We start from the raw sequence: 20,189 nt of genomic DNA on the forward strand, positions 1-20,189 counted from the left end.
GGCTGAGGAAAACCACGAAAAACCTCAGTAAGGTTAGCCGGTCTCCGGACCGAGATTTGAACTCGGTAAAATTAACAGAATATGATCACGTACGTTAAACTTAAAAATATTTGGCAAGAAGACGTCGTGCCATATTTCAAGGTCACATTTCTATATTTACTTGGAGAGGCGGAGGAAAATCATACAAAATATAAGCCGCAACAGCCGTTAGTTAGCGCTGTGCTAGTTTTAAGTTTAGTTTGAAGAACTTTGCAACGAAGCTTCAAAATCCGACTTAAATATTCTAACCTGGTAGTCAATTTCACGGACTGTGAAAAATTCAATTCAATTCAATTCAAGAGGAAAAATAATGTTTAGTCATACTAGTTACTATCCTGATTGGGATTCGAACTAGATACCTCCAGATTCATATCATGAGGCTTATCGCGGTTTGTTTAATGTACGTTAATTAATGACCCGTCATTATCATTCAAATAAATGGCCGGAATTCGGACACTGATGCACAATATTATAGAAATGAATAGAGTAAATGAACAATGCCTGTCTTATGTTGAATTCTCCTGAAATTGAGGCAGAGTAATTAATCCCTTTAACAGTCTGCAGTTGTGTCATAGATTTGTTGGTCAGCCAGCTACAAAGCGTAGCGGGACGCAGGTGCCGATCGGCGCGTCATTATTACAGACTTACCACAACGCTTCCGCGGGGAACTGAACTTCATCTTATTAAATAGTTGCTTACGCGAGGCAGCAACTCCCGCACAAATGGAAATGAGACTATCAGTATAGGAGAATTACAGAAATTAAACGTGAACGATGTGTTGGTGCAGATTAGAAGCAAATGGAATAGTACAGCAGAGTCGTCTCTGGACTGAGAAGTAGGTGAATATTCTTATAACAAATTGCAAGCGAATGTGTTTTTTAAAACTACCGCACATGCAAATAAGTGCAAGGCACATTACATGAAATCTATTAAGCATAATTTTAGAATCAAAGTATTCTTACATTCTGGAAATTAGCATATTTGAGTGAAATTATGACCGACCCATCGCAAGATTATTTCAAAGGAAACAAAAATAAGCATTATAAAATAAGCAATTAGAAATATTAATAATAATATTAATTTAACAAATTTTAGTATGGGATAGAAACTAGACTGCTCCGGGAACAAATTTGCGTCTCTTAAAACTCACCAATTTTCATGTAAATGTAACGATCTCTAAATGTAGCATATTAATAAAAGGTATATTTTGTTCAATATTATACTTAATTCAATCAAATAATATCACAATTTCATGCATGAAAATACGCCTACCGCAAAACAACAGTATCGCAGCAAATTGTCGGCATTCTTCTGCTCAAAAAGTTGTTTTATTCTCAAAACAACATATATATATATATATATATATTTCTATCTTTATTCAAAGTGGTGTTAGCAGAATCTGTCATTAATCTGATACCTGCGACAGTCAGGTGTTTAAGTCTGTACACTCTGAAATTTCAACGCCAAATTTACGAATGAATTATCTACAGATCGCCAGTTATATACACAGTATCAATACAAGGGCCACACAACCTCCTAAAATAATAATGTCGATAGAAAAATTCAGTTAGAATAGCCGATTTCCTGGGCTGGCATCGAACCATAACTTCCACCATTGGAAGGATTGCTATGCACTATGTGCAATGAGTTTAGTATGAGGCGTCAGAATATAAACAAAGGCAAGATGATGGGAATTAGGCCTTCTTTAACACAGACGTCAAAAGACTCCATTCCCTCACCAAATTTCGACATTCTTTATTAATCCAATGGACTTCTAGTTGTTAAAGCTTGTTACAAGGGTTTAGTGCAAGAACGAGTTACCGGTCTTAGTTAACCATTGTTCAGTAATTTGTGTTGTGTAAACGAGTAGTTTAATACCTAAAGTAAAAATAATAAATCGATGTATTAACCGAAGCCAGTATCTCGTCTTCGTACTAAACCTGTGTGAACAACGCTTTGCCGTGAAGATGAACTGCAGAATGGATTAAGTAGGACAAACAATTTTAAATCACTTTCATAGTGCTGTAATTACGTCTCTTCACAGGAACGTTTATTGTGAGATTAAAAATGAGTGTCTTACGAATCATAAAGACCACATATTTATTAATGTCAAACTCACAGAAAGGTACGTCATTACGGGGTAGATCTTGTATAAACTTGCTATAAACCTATCGAAAGAAACATTTCAGTTTTTCGCAATACTTTTATTTGTAATCGATGCAAGTATGTGGCTGATATTTTCGCAGTCTTCATCCGTCTTAATGAAAGTTGACGTACGTATCATAAAATGCTACAGCCTTATCGTTTTGCTTCAGCAGTCAACATAGAAACAGAGAACATTTACGGGCAGAATGAAACGAACGAAAGGATAATGGGGCCAGTTTAAGACGTGAATGGAGGACAATCACTAAAGGCTTACGGAGATAAGTTGCGACTCTTAAGTTCTCTGTGTACCACGCAAAACACATATTGTAAGGAAAGAACGCGATTCATTGCAACTACTTAACCCACTGATGCATTACACTAATTTATCAATCATAAGTAAGTTTATGTTAACGAAACGAGCCCCGATAGCTCTACATAACCTAAATCATTCAGGAAGCTTAGTTTTCTAAGAATGCCGATGGACGTACGAGGCGCTGATGTAGCGATCACCACACTTCCTACCCATAATTCCTATTCTGGAAACAGTGGTTACATTCCCACTCAAAATAATCCTGTGAGAGGACCGTGAAGGATTTAAGGAAGCCTTCACGAGAGCTCCAGGCAGAAATCAAAGCCTACTTTCCTAATGCAGCGGGAATTAAATGCTCCGATTTTATGTTATAATACAATGAAAATCTATTTTCATACAACGACAATCTATTTTAATTTTTTCCATACAGTATTTTTCTAATAAAGCAATGGATTACGGTATTATCCATAGCGATAACATGCGCACGAAACACAGGCGAACAGCACATCACTACGGTAACTCCCATTTTCAAGGTCGTTACAATTCATTCAGTGTTATTAATAAAGTGAGTACCTTGTTACTACAATTTTTAACAGCTGTTGTTTTCATGAACAAGTCTGAAGAACCATTCTGAATCAGAATAATTGCCTATATTCCGACGAATGATTCGTTTGCTGTACCGCCTAGATTTAAGCATCTAATGGAGGCAGAGTTTTTAGGCACAGATCCTAAGGTACAATTATACTTGATTGCGCACAATCTGCACCCATTCCTGTATAGGGTGCTTATGCAGCTCGTGACTGAGGTAAAAAATGAATCAATTGCAGATAGTAGACAAACTTCCATGATGGACGTGAGAGACTCAACACTGTTCTAGAACTTAACGAGTTTTACAAGTGGGAACGTCAGTGCCTGTCAAGTCACGAATAACCACAGACGTATGAGAAAGGTTACTATTATGGCAGCAAATTTTAACAGTGACTCATGGTTTTCCAAATCTAGTGTTATAAGGGTCGCTGAACTAATTCGGGAATAATTAATAGCCACTAATGCAGAAGCAATAATGACTGCTCAAGTGATACTGAAAGTTGTAAAGTGAAACTATTAGTGGTCGATACTAAATTCAGAAAATTCATTCAGTAAAATTAATCGCACCTAAAATCAGAAAAGCGAGTCCGTACTTTCATGTTATTCATGATGATGTCACAAATGATTTCACAGATACAGGTGTTATTAAATATAAAATTTATACAGGTTTTTAAAGTACTCCTCCTCGCCTATTCAAAATAAAGCTGGAATATGCCAGTAGATTTCCACAATGTACTTTCACTAAATTCATTATAGTTCTGTAGTCCTTTTTATGTTAATATTAACGTATGCTCTTTACCATCCTTTAATACTTTTCTTATCGTTTGTTACGAGTACATAAACGTTATTTCAATTAGGCCTTATACACTTTACAAGCGATTAAATTTATACGTTTTACCCATCCGTTTTCGACTAAATTCTCTTCTTTTGGTTCTAATTTTGTAAGCAGTGCCCATTTTCTGTAACACAGGCAACACCCATAGAGTACTTTACGTCCAACCACAGCATATTCGTTGAGACTTCAAGTTCTCACAGCGACCAAACACGAAGAAAACAATAGTCTTCATAACTTATTCCGTTATACTCTTGTTTTATACGCTCTTAATTTCTCTGTAAAAATATCTTGAACGTAGTGATACCTATATTTACATCTACGTTTACCAAATTCTCAAACCCCCATATGCACTCCACACTCCACCAGATAGAGTTACGTAGCTGTCATATCGTTCGCGTTCTTGCGATTCAACCAGTCTTTAAATTGTTACTCTGCTCCGTCATTTACTGAAAGCTCCTCTCTTTCGCCTGTAACCGCCAGACAGTGGGCAGTCCATAGTCAGTTCTTCGGAAGATCGGACGTCAATTATACTTGAGTGCCGTCTTTAATCTGCTGAAACGTGATCAATTTCATTCTGTGTAATTCCACTGGGAGGCGTCCACGTATATTTCTTCAGGCCAGGCCACAGTGCGGAAATGTTTCAGGTCCACTCTTGACAACTGGAGTTTCTCGCAAAGATCACTGCTCCAGCCCAAATTATCACTATCAATTTCAACTTAAACACTTGTTAAGAATTCTCAATTTCAATTTGTTCACTTTCACTACTGTTTAATGGAAGTCTCCAAACAAATTATTTATGTATAAAATAAGATACTGAAGAAACGTTTAGTCTACAATCATCCGTTGGTGAAATCCAATTCTTGTCATGTGTTACCGCCCCTACTTCTGTATATTTTAATAATTGTTTGCCCTTGATTTCAATGACTGTACATTCTAGAGACTCCTAACTTTATAAATTTCAAACCTCATATCCTAATTACGCTGTTTATTCTATCCTAAATAAGCCAGTGGAGTATGAGACCATTTGTGACATTCGTAATATACTCTACCTCTTTACGTTAAACTGTTGTTTGTTTGATAATTGTTAGTTAGTTGCTTCATATTTGTAGGCTATCACCTCTGTTACATTACTACAGACAAGACACACCTCGATGAAACGGGACACACTGTACAAAGGGCAAATAAAACCAAATATAATAATTGTGGGCGTATATAACTTTTTGATTTTACAATTGTAACTCCGTAAGCAGAAAAAATTATTGAGTATGAGCGCCTACTGCAAATATATATCAGCTAAAGCCTAGCTGTTATAAAAGCAGTACAACACCTATTTATATATAAACCTCAAAATATTATTAAGGCTGAATTACTGTTCTACATTAAATTTAATTTTTAATAACAAGAAAAGTATTTAGTCCAATTAAAATATATTTCAACGGAAAGTCTACGTAAACAGTTGTCAGGTGAATGTCCTATTCATAATGATCCAAAAGATGAATACACATAACAGCCATAGTTTTTAAATATTGCTTTAAAAAGGGAGGATTTGCATTGAGTAGAGCAAATCAGTCATTGGTCCTTGCTGTTGATGTTAATTAAGCGGAAAGAAATGTCATAAAGAAAAACAAAAATCTTGATAAAACCTAGAAAGTAGGTTGGATTTCAAAAGAAAGCAAAGGAATGTATATACAGGTTTTATTTCTGCATCATTACAAAAACGCAGAAAAAGGTATAATATACGTAGAAAAGCAGCTAATAAATCCTTTGAAATCGTATCAAAAGTTTAAGTACTTTGGAGCAACAGAAACAAATTGAAATCATGAAGTTAAAAGAAAATATTCTAAGAATGCTTCTTATTACTCAGTTTAGTTTATTCTGACGTATTTAAAAATCTTAAAGTTGAAATATGCAGAAATATAATCTTGTATGTTTAACACAGGCGTAAAATTTTGCCTCTTTAAGATGGTAGAGATTTAGACCGAAGAAAGTATTTTATACAGAATATCAGAGCAGGTAATAAGATGATATAGTATGCCCATATGATGTAATGAAAATCTTCATAATTTATGAAGATTTCTGTCTTCCGGGTTGTTGCGCCGTGTAGTCTGGTAGATGTTTACCAACGTTTCAGAGGTCATACTGCCTCCGTCATCAGGGCGATCGCTACTACACAGCGCAACAATCCAGAAGACAGAAATCTTCATACACACCGCTGTGAAAACCTCAAATCATGCATTCATAATTTATCTCTACAACCTATTGTAAATGTAAATAAACACATTTATATGCGATTGGCCGGTCATTAGGTATGCACGAAGTGGTGAAAAATTCACTCACAGTTGTATTCATAAAATTTTAACAGGTGACACCACTGCAGAAATAGGCGTAAAATTTTTGTTATTAATTTTGGGTGTAAATATGAAGACTTGGTTGATCTGACTCAGGACATGTCCGAACAGTGGGCTTTTATAAACAAATTAATGAAGCTGAACGTTTAGAAAGAAGTAGAAAGTCCTTTGATAAGTTGTATACTTACCAACTCTGAGGAATAACCTAGCGCCATTAAGTTGCATGTGTCATCCGAGGAAAGTTATGGGAACAACAATACTTACGGGACTAGATCTAACCAAAATAAATAATTACAGACAAAGCCGTTACGTAGTGTAGAATTCTGCTGTACAAGACATCGCTTACGTTTCTTTGTAAGAGACTGAAACTCACCAGCCGATGTACCAGGGTTTCGTCCCATCCCGCATAAGCGCCCGGTCTTCACTCATGTTGAAAACCTCTCGCAACTGTGTGAACTCCGTCTCGTAAGGGAAGAACTGACACCCCAGCTGGAGGCTCCAGTGCTCCAGACGCTGTTCATATACTCCCTTGAAGAACTGGAAGCTGAACACGTTCTGAGCTGTCCAGTTCTCCATGGCATCAGTCACGACGACAGGGCGTCCTGTGTACGCGTACCTACGAACAAACAGGATCCTTCAGTCAAGTACCACAGCAGATATCTTCTTGAGAAGCTAACAGGTGCTCAGCTGGCTGATTGCTCGTGTTCATGTGACCCAAAGTTTTAGTCACGTCACGCATTGTGAAGTAATGCCAAGCAGGCTTATGAAAACGACTTTCTTCTCGGTTCTTGCGTCGTGTAGTCTGGTAGAAGTTTATTCAAGAACATAATATCAGATATACTTGGAAATGGAGCTGTCTGAGAAGATGTGGTTAGAGCTGAAATAATTATAGCCCTACTGGTCCATTATTAACTCTTAAGGGTGGAGAAGCTCTAAGATATATTTGTCAGATTAAAGGACTTGAATTGATCGAAATTAACTGTCACTGCCTGCCATTAAGACGATTCTTTGTTTTTGTTTGTGCGTGTTCTTAGAGTTTCAAATCGAACACTGTTCATTTGATGCCCATTCATTTAGACTGGATTCTGTAGTCACTACAATTTATCTTGTTTCATTTAGCCATTTTAAACATTCTGTCAAACCACAACTTACAGCACTAACACTTATAGGTCTTTGTCTGAAATTTTCATAAGCCTGCCCTCTCTAATAATCCTACTAATCGATACTGATGTCTTCATTCTGATTCAAGTTAACCAACCCCGAATTCTTCTTTCAGATTTTAACCTGTTACTGCTCTCGGTTTTCGCTTATAACTCCCGGCATCTCTCTGCCTAGGTCATTCCGGGAAAAAATAATAAAGTACAGATGTTATGTAATATTTCATAACACGCTACCTTTCTTTGCGATGGTGAACCGTTAGACTACAACCAAATGCCCAAACTAAAGAATAACCCACGTCAGCAATAGCTTATCCAAATTATTCGTAGCATCCCTCCATATAAATTATGGTCGTGGACTCAATCCGCTGCCTGATGTTACGAACGGTCCAGAATACCAGAACACGTGTTAATTAATTCTAGTTGCCACAAGGAATTTACAAACCACCCCCCCCCTCGAAGGTGGGTGGCCTTTAACGTTCAAACTAGGGGTTGCCTGTGTGGAATGTTCTGTCACTCCTACCCTCACACGAGATCAGCAGCAGCTGCAGTGAATGAAACCACTTATAACGCTTCGACATTATGATAGATTGATCAAATGCTACAATGAAATGCATACGGTACTGCAGTGGATTTGACAGTATATAGCCGCTGCACTTGGTTCTAGTTAAAAGTGTAAGCAACTCTTTCTGTCCAACGAAACTTGTATCAAGCACTTAGGGTACTGTAGGCCCAGTTATGAAAATAAAAATTTTCCAAGATAATTGATATGTTTTTAAAGAGTCCAGTTGATATCCAGAAGTCGATACTTTATGATAATAGAAACAGTGTTCGATGCGGTTATGGAGTCAGAGCATTAGTTTATTACTTTATTAGCTGGTAGCATAATGTTATTATATTCTGCTTTACCGAAAAATTGTAAGAGTGTCAATTAATCTGTAGATATTTTTTTACGTAGTTATTATACAAAGGAATATAGAGTGTATCTGAAAAGTCTCTATAAAATTTGGGGTGTGTTATAAACATCAAAATAATACATAAATATATTTAAACATGGATTGGCAAAAGCTACATTCCTTAAAAGTGTTCCGTGTTGCAACTATTTCAAATTACATTCCCAACATCGGTAGTTAGGGCACTGCTGTAAAAGGACAAGGCTTGTGTGCATCTTATTTGTCCTTCAGATATAATTCTACGCCACTACCAGTGTCAGTGCATTACTGACACATCTCCACTAGACCAACACAGTACCGCTGTGCACACAAGATAGACACAGGTTCACTGCTTATGCAAAATTAAACCCAGATGTGCACAGGTTTTGCTGCCCCACAAGAGCGACTAAGGAGTTGGGAATATAATTTTAAATGGTTAGCACACTGAAAATTTTGCCAGGTTGTACCTTAAAAAGGAGATGTTTTTCGGACCGACTTTCATACGAACTTTCTGTGTTGTTTTGCTGTGTATAATTCATCCCCAAGGTTTATACGGACCTTGCAGAAACACCTTGTAGCCTAGATAAATAATCATGTCAGTTATGTAATTAAAATAAAAGAAATATGCAATATTTTTAAGCTGAATTATTGTATTTCAACTATTTCAAAAGTTTCAATTAAAATTACAATTTGCATTGCAATTCATACTGACGCACAATAATATAAAGTACAAATGAATTCAATATACAGTGTCAGATACTAAATACAATTTGGTGCTTGGCAATTTAAAAAGATTTAAACCGTAAAAATAATTCGATATCTATATTAACGTGTCCGATATCGATTCGGAACTTTATACGTATTGGCATTCCTATTTACACGTGGAATTCGGTGTGTTGGTTACGAGGAATGTGACTGCAAGTTGTGGGGCCGTGCTTGATTCACGCAATCAGAAACACAATCTCTGTTGCGTTATGACGCCTTCGTAATGAAATAAGTTTATGGTACATGCCCAATGTGACTCTGTTCCACAATTAGTAGCATATGAACTATTGCCGTATTTTCTTTCGAGAAAGCCATGCCATTTGTAGTCGCTTCACATTCCAAAACCCCAACAGTTAGGTAATGGACGTGAGAATTTTATGGGTTCTGGAAATAGTGGTGCCATTAAACTCTGACCTCTGAAGATTTGTAGTAGATCTCTGAGGAAAATGCAGAATATTTGTCTTCGGTATAAATTAAAAACATGGTTAGAAATAAATCCCTGCAATTTACTTTATTTTACGACAACCGCTTTGGCAGGCATGAAGGATATTGTATGGTGATTATTTTCGTTGTACTGCGGAGAACTTATACAGTAAATCACAACGTTAGTTCCTTTAAAATAACTGTATTGCAGCTGTATGTAGTTATGATTTACAAGAACTTTACTGCGAGGCTGAAGACTTGAAACAGCCGCGTTCTAAGAAGCAAGGAACAGAAGCCCTTATAACCCGCTGCACAAAACAAATTTCACCCTCTGAGCTAGCTCTATTCTACCCACAGAAAACTAGTTTCTACAGTTCACATACTGAGGCTCCTAATTTGATAGTAAAATGTCTTTAAAGAAGGATAGTAGAATGAGAAAAGTGTTTTTATAAGATAGCTGTCTTCTGAGGTGTAGTGTCGTGTTGTCTGGTCCATCATCAGAGCGACGGCTCATCTACCTGCTGATGGAGGCAGCAAGGACATCTAAATCGTCGGAAAGCTTCTACCAGACCAAGGCGCAACAACCGAAAGACATCTAACTTCGGACTCGCTAAATTATGACGGTCATCTTGTTTTCTGAAGTGTCTTTTAACACACCCGGTTGGAACAGTTCGGAGTCCTTGGCTCCAAATATAACAACGACTGAGGCGCAAGCCAGGCTGTAGTATACATCACGTCTCAGACGAGGAGGAGTACGACAGTACATAATACCAGCAGTTAATGTGATGAATATTAATAGTTTTAGGGAAACTCTAGCCCCATGTGCGCCCTCTGCGGAATAACTTGAGAAACTCAACTTTGTAGTCGTCTGGAAATGAGCACATTTCAGAATTCCATAGGATAGTTTAACGCATTCATACTACAAGGACATTTTTCGATCATTTATTTTCTTTGTAATAAATTGGCAGAAGGGTATTCCTGTGGTCTGGTGACGAGACACGAACATACATTTAGTTGTAAGATTTGAGGTTTTCACAGCGGTGAGTATGATGATTTCTGTTTTCTGGGTTGTTGCGCTGTGTAGTCTGGTCGATGTTAACCAACGTTTCATCAGGGCGATGAATATTCATCGCCCTGACGACGGAGGCAGTATGACCTCTGAAACGTTGGTAAACATCTACCAGACTACACAGCGCAACAACCCAGAAGACAGAAATCTTCATACTCTGATGACGGAGGCAGTATGACCTCTGAAACGTTGGTAAACATCTACCAGACTACACAGCGCAACAACCCAGAAGACAGAAATCTTCATAACATTTAGATTTCACTGCGTTTATTGCTAGACCAACTGCCTAACAAATTGGGCCTATTAAGCGCGATTATATTAATAGGATAAGATGGATAGGGGATAGAGCGCACTTGGGACTGATGAGATGCATGAATGTGTTTGACAGTAACACCGGAAGGAAAGTGGCTTCTCTGGGATTCTATCTGTAAATGACTGGGCCACATATAAATGGACTTTAGATATATAATTATTAACGTAATGAATTGGATTTATCTGGTCCAGGGGGCTTGTGGACACTACAATGATTCTTCGGGCTGCTTAGAAGTTGGAGAATTTCTTGACTAGATGTACCTTCTCCGAGAAGATTCTGCTCAGTGGAGTTAGTCTGTTTCTACACGGAACACCAATTAATATTATACACGGCGATCAACGTAATTGAATTTTGCTTGACTCCGACACCGCGCCATTGGAAACTCCCCAATTAACTCTGAGGGAATAATAAAATACGGGTTGTGTAAACTTATGAGGTGGAAACAGTTTTGTGTTGGGGCAAATTTATGAAGGTAATCTTTTGATTAAAAAGTGGAACGCGAACGGCTGGCAAATTCCTCACACATATTTGTTATTTTGGCGGCAAGTGATGAATCGCTGGAACTTCACAACGTCTAATTTACTGATCAAACATAAGAATACTAAAGAGATCTAACACTTCAAATTCAAAATTAAAAAGTGCCGCTCCAACAGCGAATAATTTCGATACTTATTATATCGATACCCGCATTCATCTGGTGGAATCACGCCAAATTATTGTTACGTGTTCTTCTGTTTTCCTGAGCGAAAAATACGTTTCGGATTCGTCTATTTGTGTCTGTCTCGTTTCGCGTACGGGGGTAGGCAATTTGCATGAGGGGGGATACATTGTTGGAACACGAAACCCTTGGTTACCACTATTGTGTAAAACGGAAAGAAAGGTCATTGTTAGAACACATTATTGCCTAAAAGTGACCTCTGATCGTATTATTACAGGAATGGCCCAAAACGCAACATTAATCCCAGATCACATAAGTGAAAAAATGAACTTAGTGATGTGGCGTGAAGAACACATTCGGTGCGTCAGTGTACTCCAAAGAGTATACTCTTCAATATCGTTAACAGTGATATCCCTACAATTCAACAGGTCTGTTGGTGAGGTTTTAGATTCTCGCGATGACTTTTTTAAAAAAAATTCAAATTTTTGAAAATTTTCAAACTATGACTTCCAATGTGGTGTAAAGCTAAAGGACGAGAGAATTTTGATTTACAGATTCTTTTCTACTCCACTTAATTATAATTTGTGACTACAATTTGTTCCATTTGATGAGGATACGCAATCAATCCAATATATCACCGCGAGTTGTATATATTAATTGATTTCTACATACACGCGCGCATAAAACGTAGTTTAGCTTCCTGCAAACTTTCTCGTTGCAAATTCTTTGCGATGAGGAGATAAATTGCTTCTTGATTCAATATCCTAATCATAGTTCGATAACTGGAAGTCGCTTTCACAGTCAGCATTATTCTTAATTGAATTTACCACAGAAATCTTGGTGAATATCAACAAAGAACTGTAAAATTCTCGTTAAGCAGTTTTGTTAATGCCACTGTTACGTAGTTCCTTATGTCTAAGCGTTTTCTTACAGGTGTATCATCCTAAGCAAACACATGACCATGAATACCCTGAAGTTTAAAATGTATTTTGCTCATAAGCCGGAAGCTGTACAACAATTTAGCTATAACACGTTTTTCGAAAATCCATCCGTCATCTCATTTCTTCTTCGATCTGAGTAAAAATGTGCGTTACACGTGCCTACATTTAGTAAAACTTTACATCACTGTTCCAAAGTTACTGTTTGGGATATAGAATCACGACCAAAGCGCGTTCATTCAGGGCTCGCTGGCTGACAGTCTGCTCCATTCTGCCAAGATGTGGAAGTATCCATTGTCAATATTGGCTTTGGAAATGGAGTCATGCTTTCATTTGAACTGCAGAAGAGGGTAACTGATTCCGAACCTCTGCTGTACAGAGAAGACGTGTTAATTAGCCATATCTATTGCGTGCACCAGTTCAAAACCGATAACATTTCTATGTACACAACACGTATTTTACTAAACAAAATCTGCGTAAAAATCATATTTCAAACTATGAATGGAAAGAACTGTAAATTAATCCGACCAAACACTTCAGCACAGAACTATGATGTATCAACCATGGAGGTTTCGAACAAAAGGATTTGCGTGGGGTTTGTTCTTTTATTGGGTAATATGCATATTTTTATGTAGCCGACAGACATCATAACTAACTACTTTTATCAGAAAAGTGATTAATTAAATGATTATTAAGTTATTTAACGATGTTGTTTCAACTAACCAGACTATATAGTACAGAATGAGCGCAGGGAAAGGGTGATAATCACGAAAATAAAATTGGAAGGATTTTGGTGGAGGCTGTCCTAGGGTCACTGAAGGTACGTACCATTCTTGAATTTTAGTACAGGCAAAGGACAGTCTATAGTCTATAATATTTGCATTAAACGCCTTTAATACTGTTCATAAATACCATAACGGAGAAAACAGAAGATTTATCAGATGTTAGAAAATTGACCGGTCCGATACTAGATGCAGGGGTAATCTCTAAATAGGTATATTTTATCATATTTCATCACAATAACGCAAGACATATTACTGCAGATAGCTAAAAAATCTATCGAATACGTCACAAACATAAGCATTTTTTATGAAAATAAGAAATTTAGAAATTACCTTAAATTCAACAAAACGTTGGTAAACATCGACCATACTACACAGCGCAACAACCCAGAAGACAGGAATCTTCATACTCACCGATGTGAAAACCTCAACTCTTACAAAAATGTATTGCCAATTAATTCGAATTATTTTTTCCTCCCCTTTGACACAAATAAGAGTGTAAAACTTGCTTCTGACGCTAAGCGAATAATATATATTGAGGGTGTCTAATAACAGGCTCATGAGAAGACCATTTGAACCTCAGGGAGAGGCATAAGAAGAACTGCATGTTAAGAAATTTCATAATCTCTGCTTTTCATTATAATTTGGGGGATCGAACAAAAGAGGGCGAGACGGGCGGGGCATGTAGCACGCAAGAAAGCTAATAGATACTTATAAAAGAATCTAATCAGAAATCCTGAAGGGAAGAGATTACTTTGAAAACATAGACGGGGATGGGGTGATAATATTAAAAAATATCTTAAAGAAATAGGAGTGTGAGTGAGGAACGGATTCATATAGCGTACTTGTGGGGTACTTTTGAACATGGTAGTAAACGTTCACTTCAAATAAAAGCCGGAATGTTTTTAACAGACGAGAGACTAATAGTTTCGCAAATCTGACTCTGCTGCTTGGTATCTGTATTGTTGCCTTTTGAATCGCTCTTTTTATTTCACTGATTTCGGGAACTTTTGTGTTATCGGTCGATACCTGCAGACACACACTGATATTGATCTGTTGGTTGTGACGCAGTGAGGACTCGCAGGTAGATACCAAAGTTTCTGGAAACACGTTGTCTCCATCACTGCAAAGTTTGTAGGCGTGTCTACCTACGAGCCCTCGAGGCGTCCGGGGTTGTCCTGCTACTTCTTTTACAGACGGTGATTAAAGGCAAGAGAGGAGGATTTTATCCACCCCCCCCCCCCCTCTCCAGTATTAAGCCTTTTCAGTCCAATGGCAAACATAAGTCCCACTTGCTTCAACGATCAATAGCTTCATTTTTTGTTTCGCGTGAATCTCAGTGTATCTTGAACAGCATAAACCAGATAATCAGATGATCTTCGCAGCGGTAAGAAGTGCGAAATGAATATTATTTATACGTTTTAGTTTTATAGGTTAAATACAAAGTACGCCTTTCTATGAACTTATAACGATTGTCATATGAAGAAACAGTTCACTTAATTTCATATCTATCTGTCTGAGGCGGATTCATCAGTGTCTATAAGTAGCCCACATGAATTTCTTCAACTGTCCATCGCTCAATTATGTATTTAGAAGCGTAAATCTATCTTTTTTGGTAGCAGCAATAACGTCCTCGTATCACGATTTTTTTTACCATTTCTTTCAACACGGAAGAGTGTGACATCTCTCTCCGGTACTTTTAGTTTTAATTTATAACTTGTTTTGAGCAAGGCCGTGGTCTAGGCAACACGGAGTTTTCCTCCGGGGGCTTCCCCGGTTTCTCCGTGGCATGCCAACAATTACTCCATTCACACACAGAAGGCAATGGCAAACCACTTCTGGATCATTTACCAAGAACGTATATGAACACGTCCCAGTCCGAGAAAAGGATGGAAGGATCCTGTTCATATGGACCTGTCGTCAGACAGAACACTAAATAAAAATAATTACACCCTGATAACAAAGATAAATACTCACTATAAAACTTAAATTATATCAAGCCGGTTTGCACTGACATAACGCATGGACATTTCAGTCGGTCATTTCGAACCCTACACTTAAAATTAATCATTATCTGGGCTTTTCCCATCGTCCTTGTTTAAAATAAATAAACCACGACGTTTCGGAAACTGGCCCTGTTTCCGAAAAGTCGTGGTTTCTTTCAGACTCCATTATTCGTTGAAATAATCTGAAAGGTGAAATATTTTCCACAAACGCTCCTGTAGATTTTGCAGGCGCCAGCCTTTCAAACCCAAGTTACATCGTAGACATGACTGTCTATTACAGTGTTACATAGTAACAAAGAAACTGCCTTTGCTGTGCATAATACGATAAAATTAACTCACTTTACTCTCATCCCTACCGATATTTCACTGGTTACGAAAGCTTTGAAGTAATAAACTGGATGGAGATCAGTCGTTACCGTTATGGATGATACTAGTGCGCTGAGTCTATATTATTTCATGCACAATCAACTCATCGTTTAAATTAAGTGCTCTTACTACTAACTTTCTATGAAGAAAACCAACAGAAGCGGCTTCGATGTATAAACAGGCAAAAGGGTTTCATACAACAAACTGTTAACACTTTAAAGCGTAGTGGTAAGTATCTATCCCGCCTGCTTACCAATCTTTAAGTTTGCACTTTTTGTATTTCGTATGGTTCTCAGTAAAAGCAGCAAATACTTCCTTAAACAGCGCTGACAGGCTGCTCTTCGTAATGGCGAAGTGTTGTATTTACAATACGTTACAGTTCCCGCAGTGGTACTTTAATTTTGACTCCAAAATAAAGACCTTCCACGTCGTGGATCAGCCAACAAGACCGCTTCCGCCACCAGCAAACATAATTTTTGAATGGATACCTAAATCACCTTCCTATGTCTACCAGATTCACCATTTCTTCTTGGTATATAGTGCTAGAACCGTTCTGAAATTCTTTCATCAACTATTTTAGTAAAGTTTCCGTAACACAAACTTTTTTTCTCAATTCCACGTACTTAACGTTTGCTTAAAATATATTTATTCTACCTTATCTTCTCTTCAGTGTCTCGATACTGATCTCACAAACCTCATATCTCAGAACGAATTTAGTAACAGAATACCGCTGATTCGTAAATGTTTCTCGCAAGGAGCAATCTCTTTTCCGGTAAAGTTGGATTTTACCTTGGCCTTATGTTTCCGCGAAAGACAGAAATTTGTAAAGCCCGAATAAAATAAAGATGGGGGAATCCATTTAAAAATTATTCTTCAATTACACACTTTTACTGGGCTAATCCCTGAAAGAAAATTTTCTGATGTACATATGACTTTACGTCTTACAAGGGACAGAGTGTTCAGACAGAACTCAGGGACAGCCGACGATGATGGGACATGAATGCAAGTGCCCCGAATTCTTTCACACGCCATATTAAAACTTTGTGTAGGCCGACTAATAGTACAATTTGAAATTCTGTCTCTCCAAAATATAACGAGTATCGCAAGTTATAATATAATATAATATAATATTGTCTGACTGATGATAAGTTCAATGGTGACGTTGGTCTGCTTTTATGACGGAATTTAGATGGGATGGTGTGAGTAGGTAATATTAACCCCAGTTACTCTCTCGTTAACCCTTCAGGTGAATCACAAATGCGAAAGCACATTAGCGATCAGACTAGGATCACTAGCAGCTATTTAAATACGTTTTATTGTACAGATTACTGTAGAAAGGCACTTTGATGATACGCGCCTCGGTTCAGTGACTTTCAGCAAAGACAAATCCGTTATAGATGGCGAGAGTTGAGTGGGCATGTATTGACATGGTAGTAGCAAGCGAAAAACCATGAATAATGGTTAGCGCAAGTGTCGAAATCCGCAGTGCTGGGGACAGAAAGAACAGGAAACGAATATATGTGTGCTCATCTCTAAATGTTATTGACGACGTTGTTGAATTACGTATTTCAATTTTTTTTTACTTTTCTATTCGTCATTACGGAGCGGTTGTTTGACGAAGCATAATGACGAACGAATTGTCCGAAAAACTAAAATTAGTAATATTTGTTATTTCTACTGTTACATGTATACGTCCATGTACAGAGTGTGTGGGAAGTAAGTAGGCATTGATAAATGGTTATAACTTCCATATTTCCAATGCATAGCGATTATTTAATGCCTACTTACTTCCCACCCACTCTGTAGATTTGGCTAAAATTCGGGATACTTTCTTAAGTCTTTAAAGCCCAATGGTAATCACTTGTCCAGCCTGCATTAACAATCAAAACGAAACATTTTGTAGTTTTATGTGGTGTGTGAGTCTCAGACCAAAAATAATTTATTTTCCTTAAACAGCGCTTAAAGATGGTCAGAAAGCATTTAATTTTTGTAATGGTGACATGTTGTGTTTCTTTGACGTACGGACTAAACTCAGAACTATTACTCAGACGAGTTTCGGTTTCTAACTTCCGGGAACAGATTCTTAACTAAGAATTACAGTGTTGTCGAAGGTTCGTACTTACAACTAAGTTCTAATTTGTTTCCTAATAGAAATTAATCAATCTTAGATCTTCATATACAATTCTTTTGTCACTGAAAGAAATGTTCAGTAACAGAAGACGAGTGGTTATTAATTAGGAAGTAGGCCTGTCAGTCTTGTTTATTGCATCCACAATGATAAGTGTCTTTAGTGCACTTAAGCCTATAGATGACAGGGTAAGGAGAAAGTAGTCGCTTATCTAATTAAAAAAATGCCATGCTTTTCTGTTTTCGGAACCCGAAGGTCCATTACCGAATTCACAACAGGAAGAAATTTTTCGTATGCATCAGTGTATTATGTCTACTAGAATTATATCATGTAAAATCCTTGGACCTAAGTCAAAGGTCACTGAATATTCTTAGATCCCTTATCATATATTAAATTTGTTTTTTTAATTATTTAAAAACTAAATGTTTTAGACTAAAATTATTAGAGCTACTCATTCCCATATATAAAATGTATGTTGTACACGAAATTACTTTTCATATCGAGAAATATCCAAATGTCGAACGTACATATTTATAAATATTTCTGCAGAATATGCACAAAACATAAATGTAAAACACTGACTTTGGTTGTGTACCCTTCCTGTAAAATGTTACTCTCGACCAGCTTCATGTAACTGAAATATTTCCACGAAACCACGTACTGAGACCATACGTGTCTGTCTTTGAGAATATTCATTATTCATTTGCAGTTTCGAGTCACTTTAATACACAGTGATTTATTTTAAACATGAGAAGAATCTCATATTAAAATTACACTCCCTTAAATCTAGGGTAAACTGTCGTATATATTGAAGAACATTAACGTTTTTGGGTTCTAGAGGTGGGAAGCGTTAAAAAGGTGTAAAATAAAAACGTTTGGGGTTAAAGATGCGAGACCTAGATAGGTCACACGCAGAGTAAGTTCCAGCATGTGGACTGGCATACTAAATGAGCATCACAATTCCGGCTTGCTTCCAAGTTCTACGTAGGAACTGGAATGGTGTCTGTGGGTTCAACCTGCTCCAATCCCATTTCTTTTTTCTTTTTTCCCTCTCTCCAACTCTTGTATATATTTCTGTCTCCTAACATTCTATAAGGCTTCTTCCCTATCTCATATTCCGTTTTACAATATATCTCCTCACAATTCATCTTGCACTTATTTTATCTCGCCTGTTCCATTGTCGCACTTTCGTATTCTCGCTTTGGATGACAATATTGGCAGTGAGGCAATTTCCTGGTTCGCCAACTCTTAGGCCCTATCGACTGTATTTCCTGTGTGCAAGTCTTTAGAGGCGATTTACAATACAAAAGTATAATACTCAGTCCATTACTGAGTATCGTTATGACGTGTAAGCTGTTATCGGCTATAGTAAAACATATCTCTAGATACTGAAAAAAATGGGCCTAGATGAACATAATATTAAAGTGGTATATTATTGAGCGAAATAAAATGTTAGCCGGGTAAGAATTTAACACGTCAAATTAAAGGATTTTGGAGAAAGTTATCCCAAAAGCAAGTAAATATTTGGGTTTAGCCTAAATTTAAATGAAAGTTAATTATTTCTAAATCTTTTATGCTCGAAGTATGTCTACGACTGACACTGCATTCTGGTTGATATTTTTGGACTTTTCATCCGTATCTCTAACTGAACGGGGTTATTGTACCCTGAAACAGACCACGACAACAATTTTTTGCATCCTAAAACTTTTAAAACAACACACTGATGTCTCCAAAAAAATGTTTCGTGGAGATAACAAATATCACTCTCCTAATAATAATTATGCTTATTAAGAATCCTAACAATTTACAAAATTATTTATTAAAGGAAATTAGTCATTTACATGAAAAAATGAGAACAGTGTAGCGATATGTGTCCTCAATACAGACACTGTTCACGTAGATTCTATAATTGATTAAATATGTGTTGTTATGATTTATCTAAGCTCTTATGCCTGTAAATGTTTGAGCCTTGGCAATATCCTTACGAGAATGTACTCGAGTTATCATTGTGTAGGAACAGTCGCTGAGGGATAAACTAAATTACATACGAACTTAAATACATATTTTGAAGTAAGGTTAGTTTTGTTATGTTAGGCTTATATGTAGTTAACCTGTAGAAAACGAAGTTTAAATAATATTTAACCGTGTGTCTCTTACAGCAAAGAAAACACCGCTTAACACCATTGCAAACATCAGTTAGTCAATGCTGCTTAGGCAAATCATCGCTGTTTAGTCTCTGAATAAAAAGAAACCTACATTACAGTCCATAAATAAAATGAAAAGTTCCTGATTGTTAAAGATGGCGGCACATATTTTTACCACTAGATTTTAAAGAGTTAACGTATCTCGTCAACTTGAGTCGCCTTAATAAAACTACTTGATTGAAT

At 37.0% G+C, this 20,189-nt stretch overlaps 1 protein-coding gene across 2 annotated transcripts in view; it reads right to left on the reverse strand.

Annotated features, from left to right (window-relative positions):
* LOC110830228 (uncharacterized) overlaps positions 1-20,189 on the reverse strand; it is a 279,207-nt gene that overhangs the window by 89,849 nt on the left and 169,169 nt on the right. For both annotated transcript variants that reach the window (XM_087355979.1, XM_087355980.1), the window contains one exon: positions 6,639-6,881. In XM_087355979.1, the coding sequence (XP_087212105.1) occupies positions 6,639-6,881 (243 nt within the window). The remainder of the gene's footprint in view (positions 1-6,638; positions 6,882-20,189) is intronic.

Source organism: Zootermopsis nevadensis, unplaced genomic scaffold (genome assembly GCF_977971745.1).
Source record: "Zootermopsis nevadensis isolate Lab colony 2312 unplaced genomic scaffold, Znev_1.0 Znev_ptg000025l, whole genome shotgun sequence".
Taxonomy (NCBI): Eukaryota; Metazoa; Arthropoda; class Insecta; order Blattodea; family Termopsidae; genus Zootermopsis; species Zootermopsis nevadensis.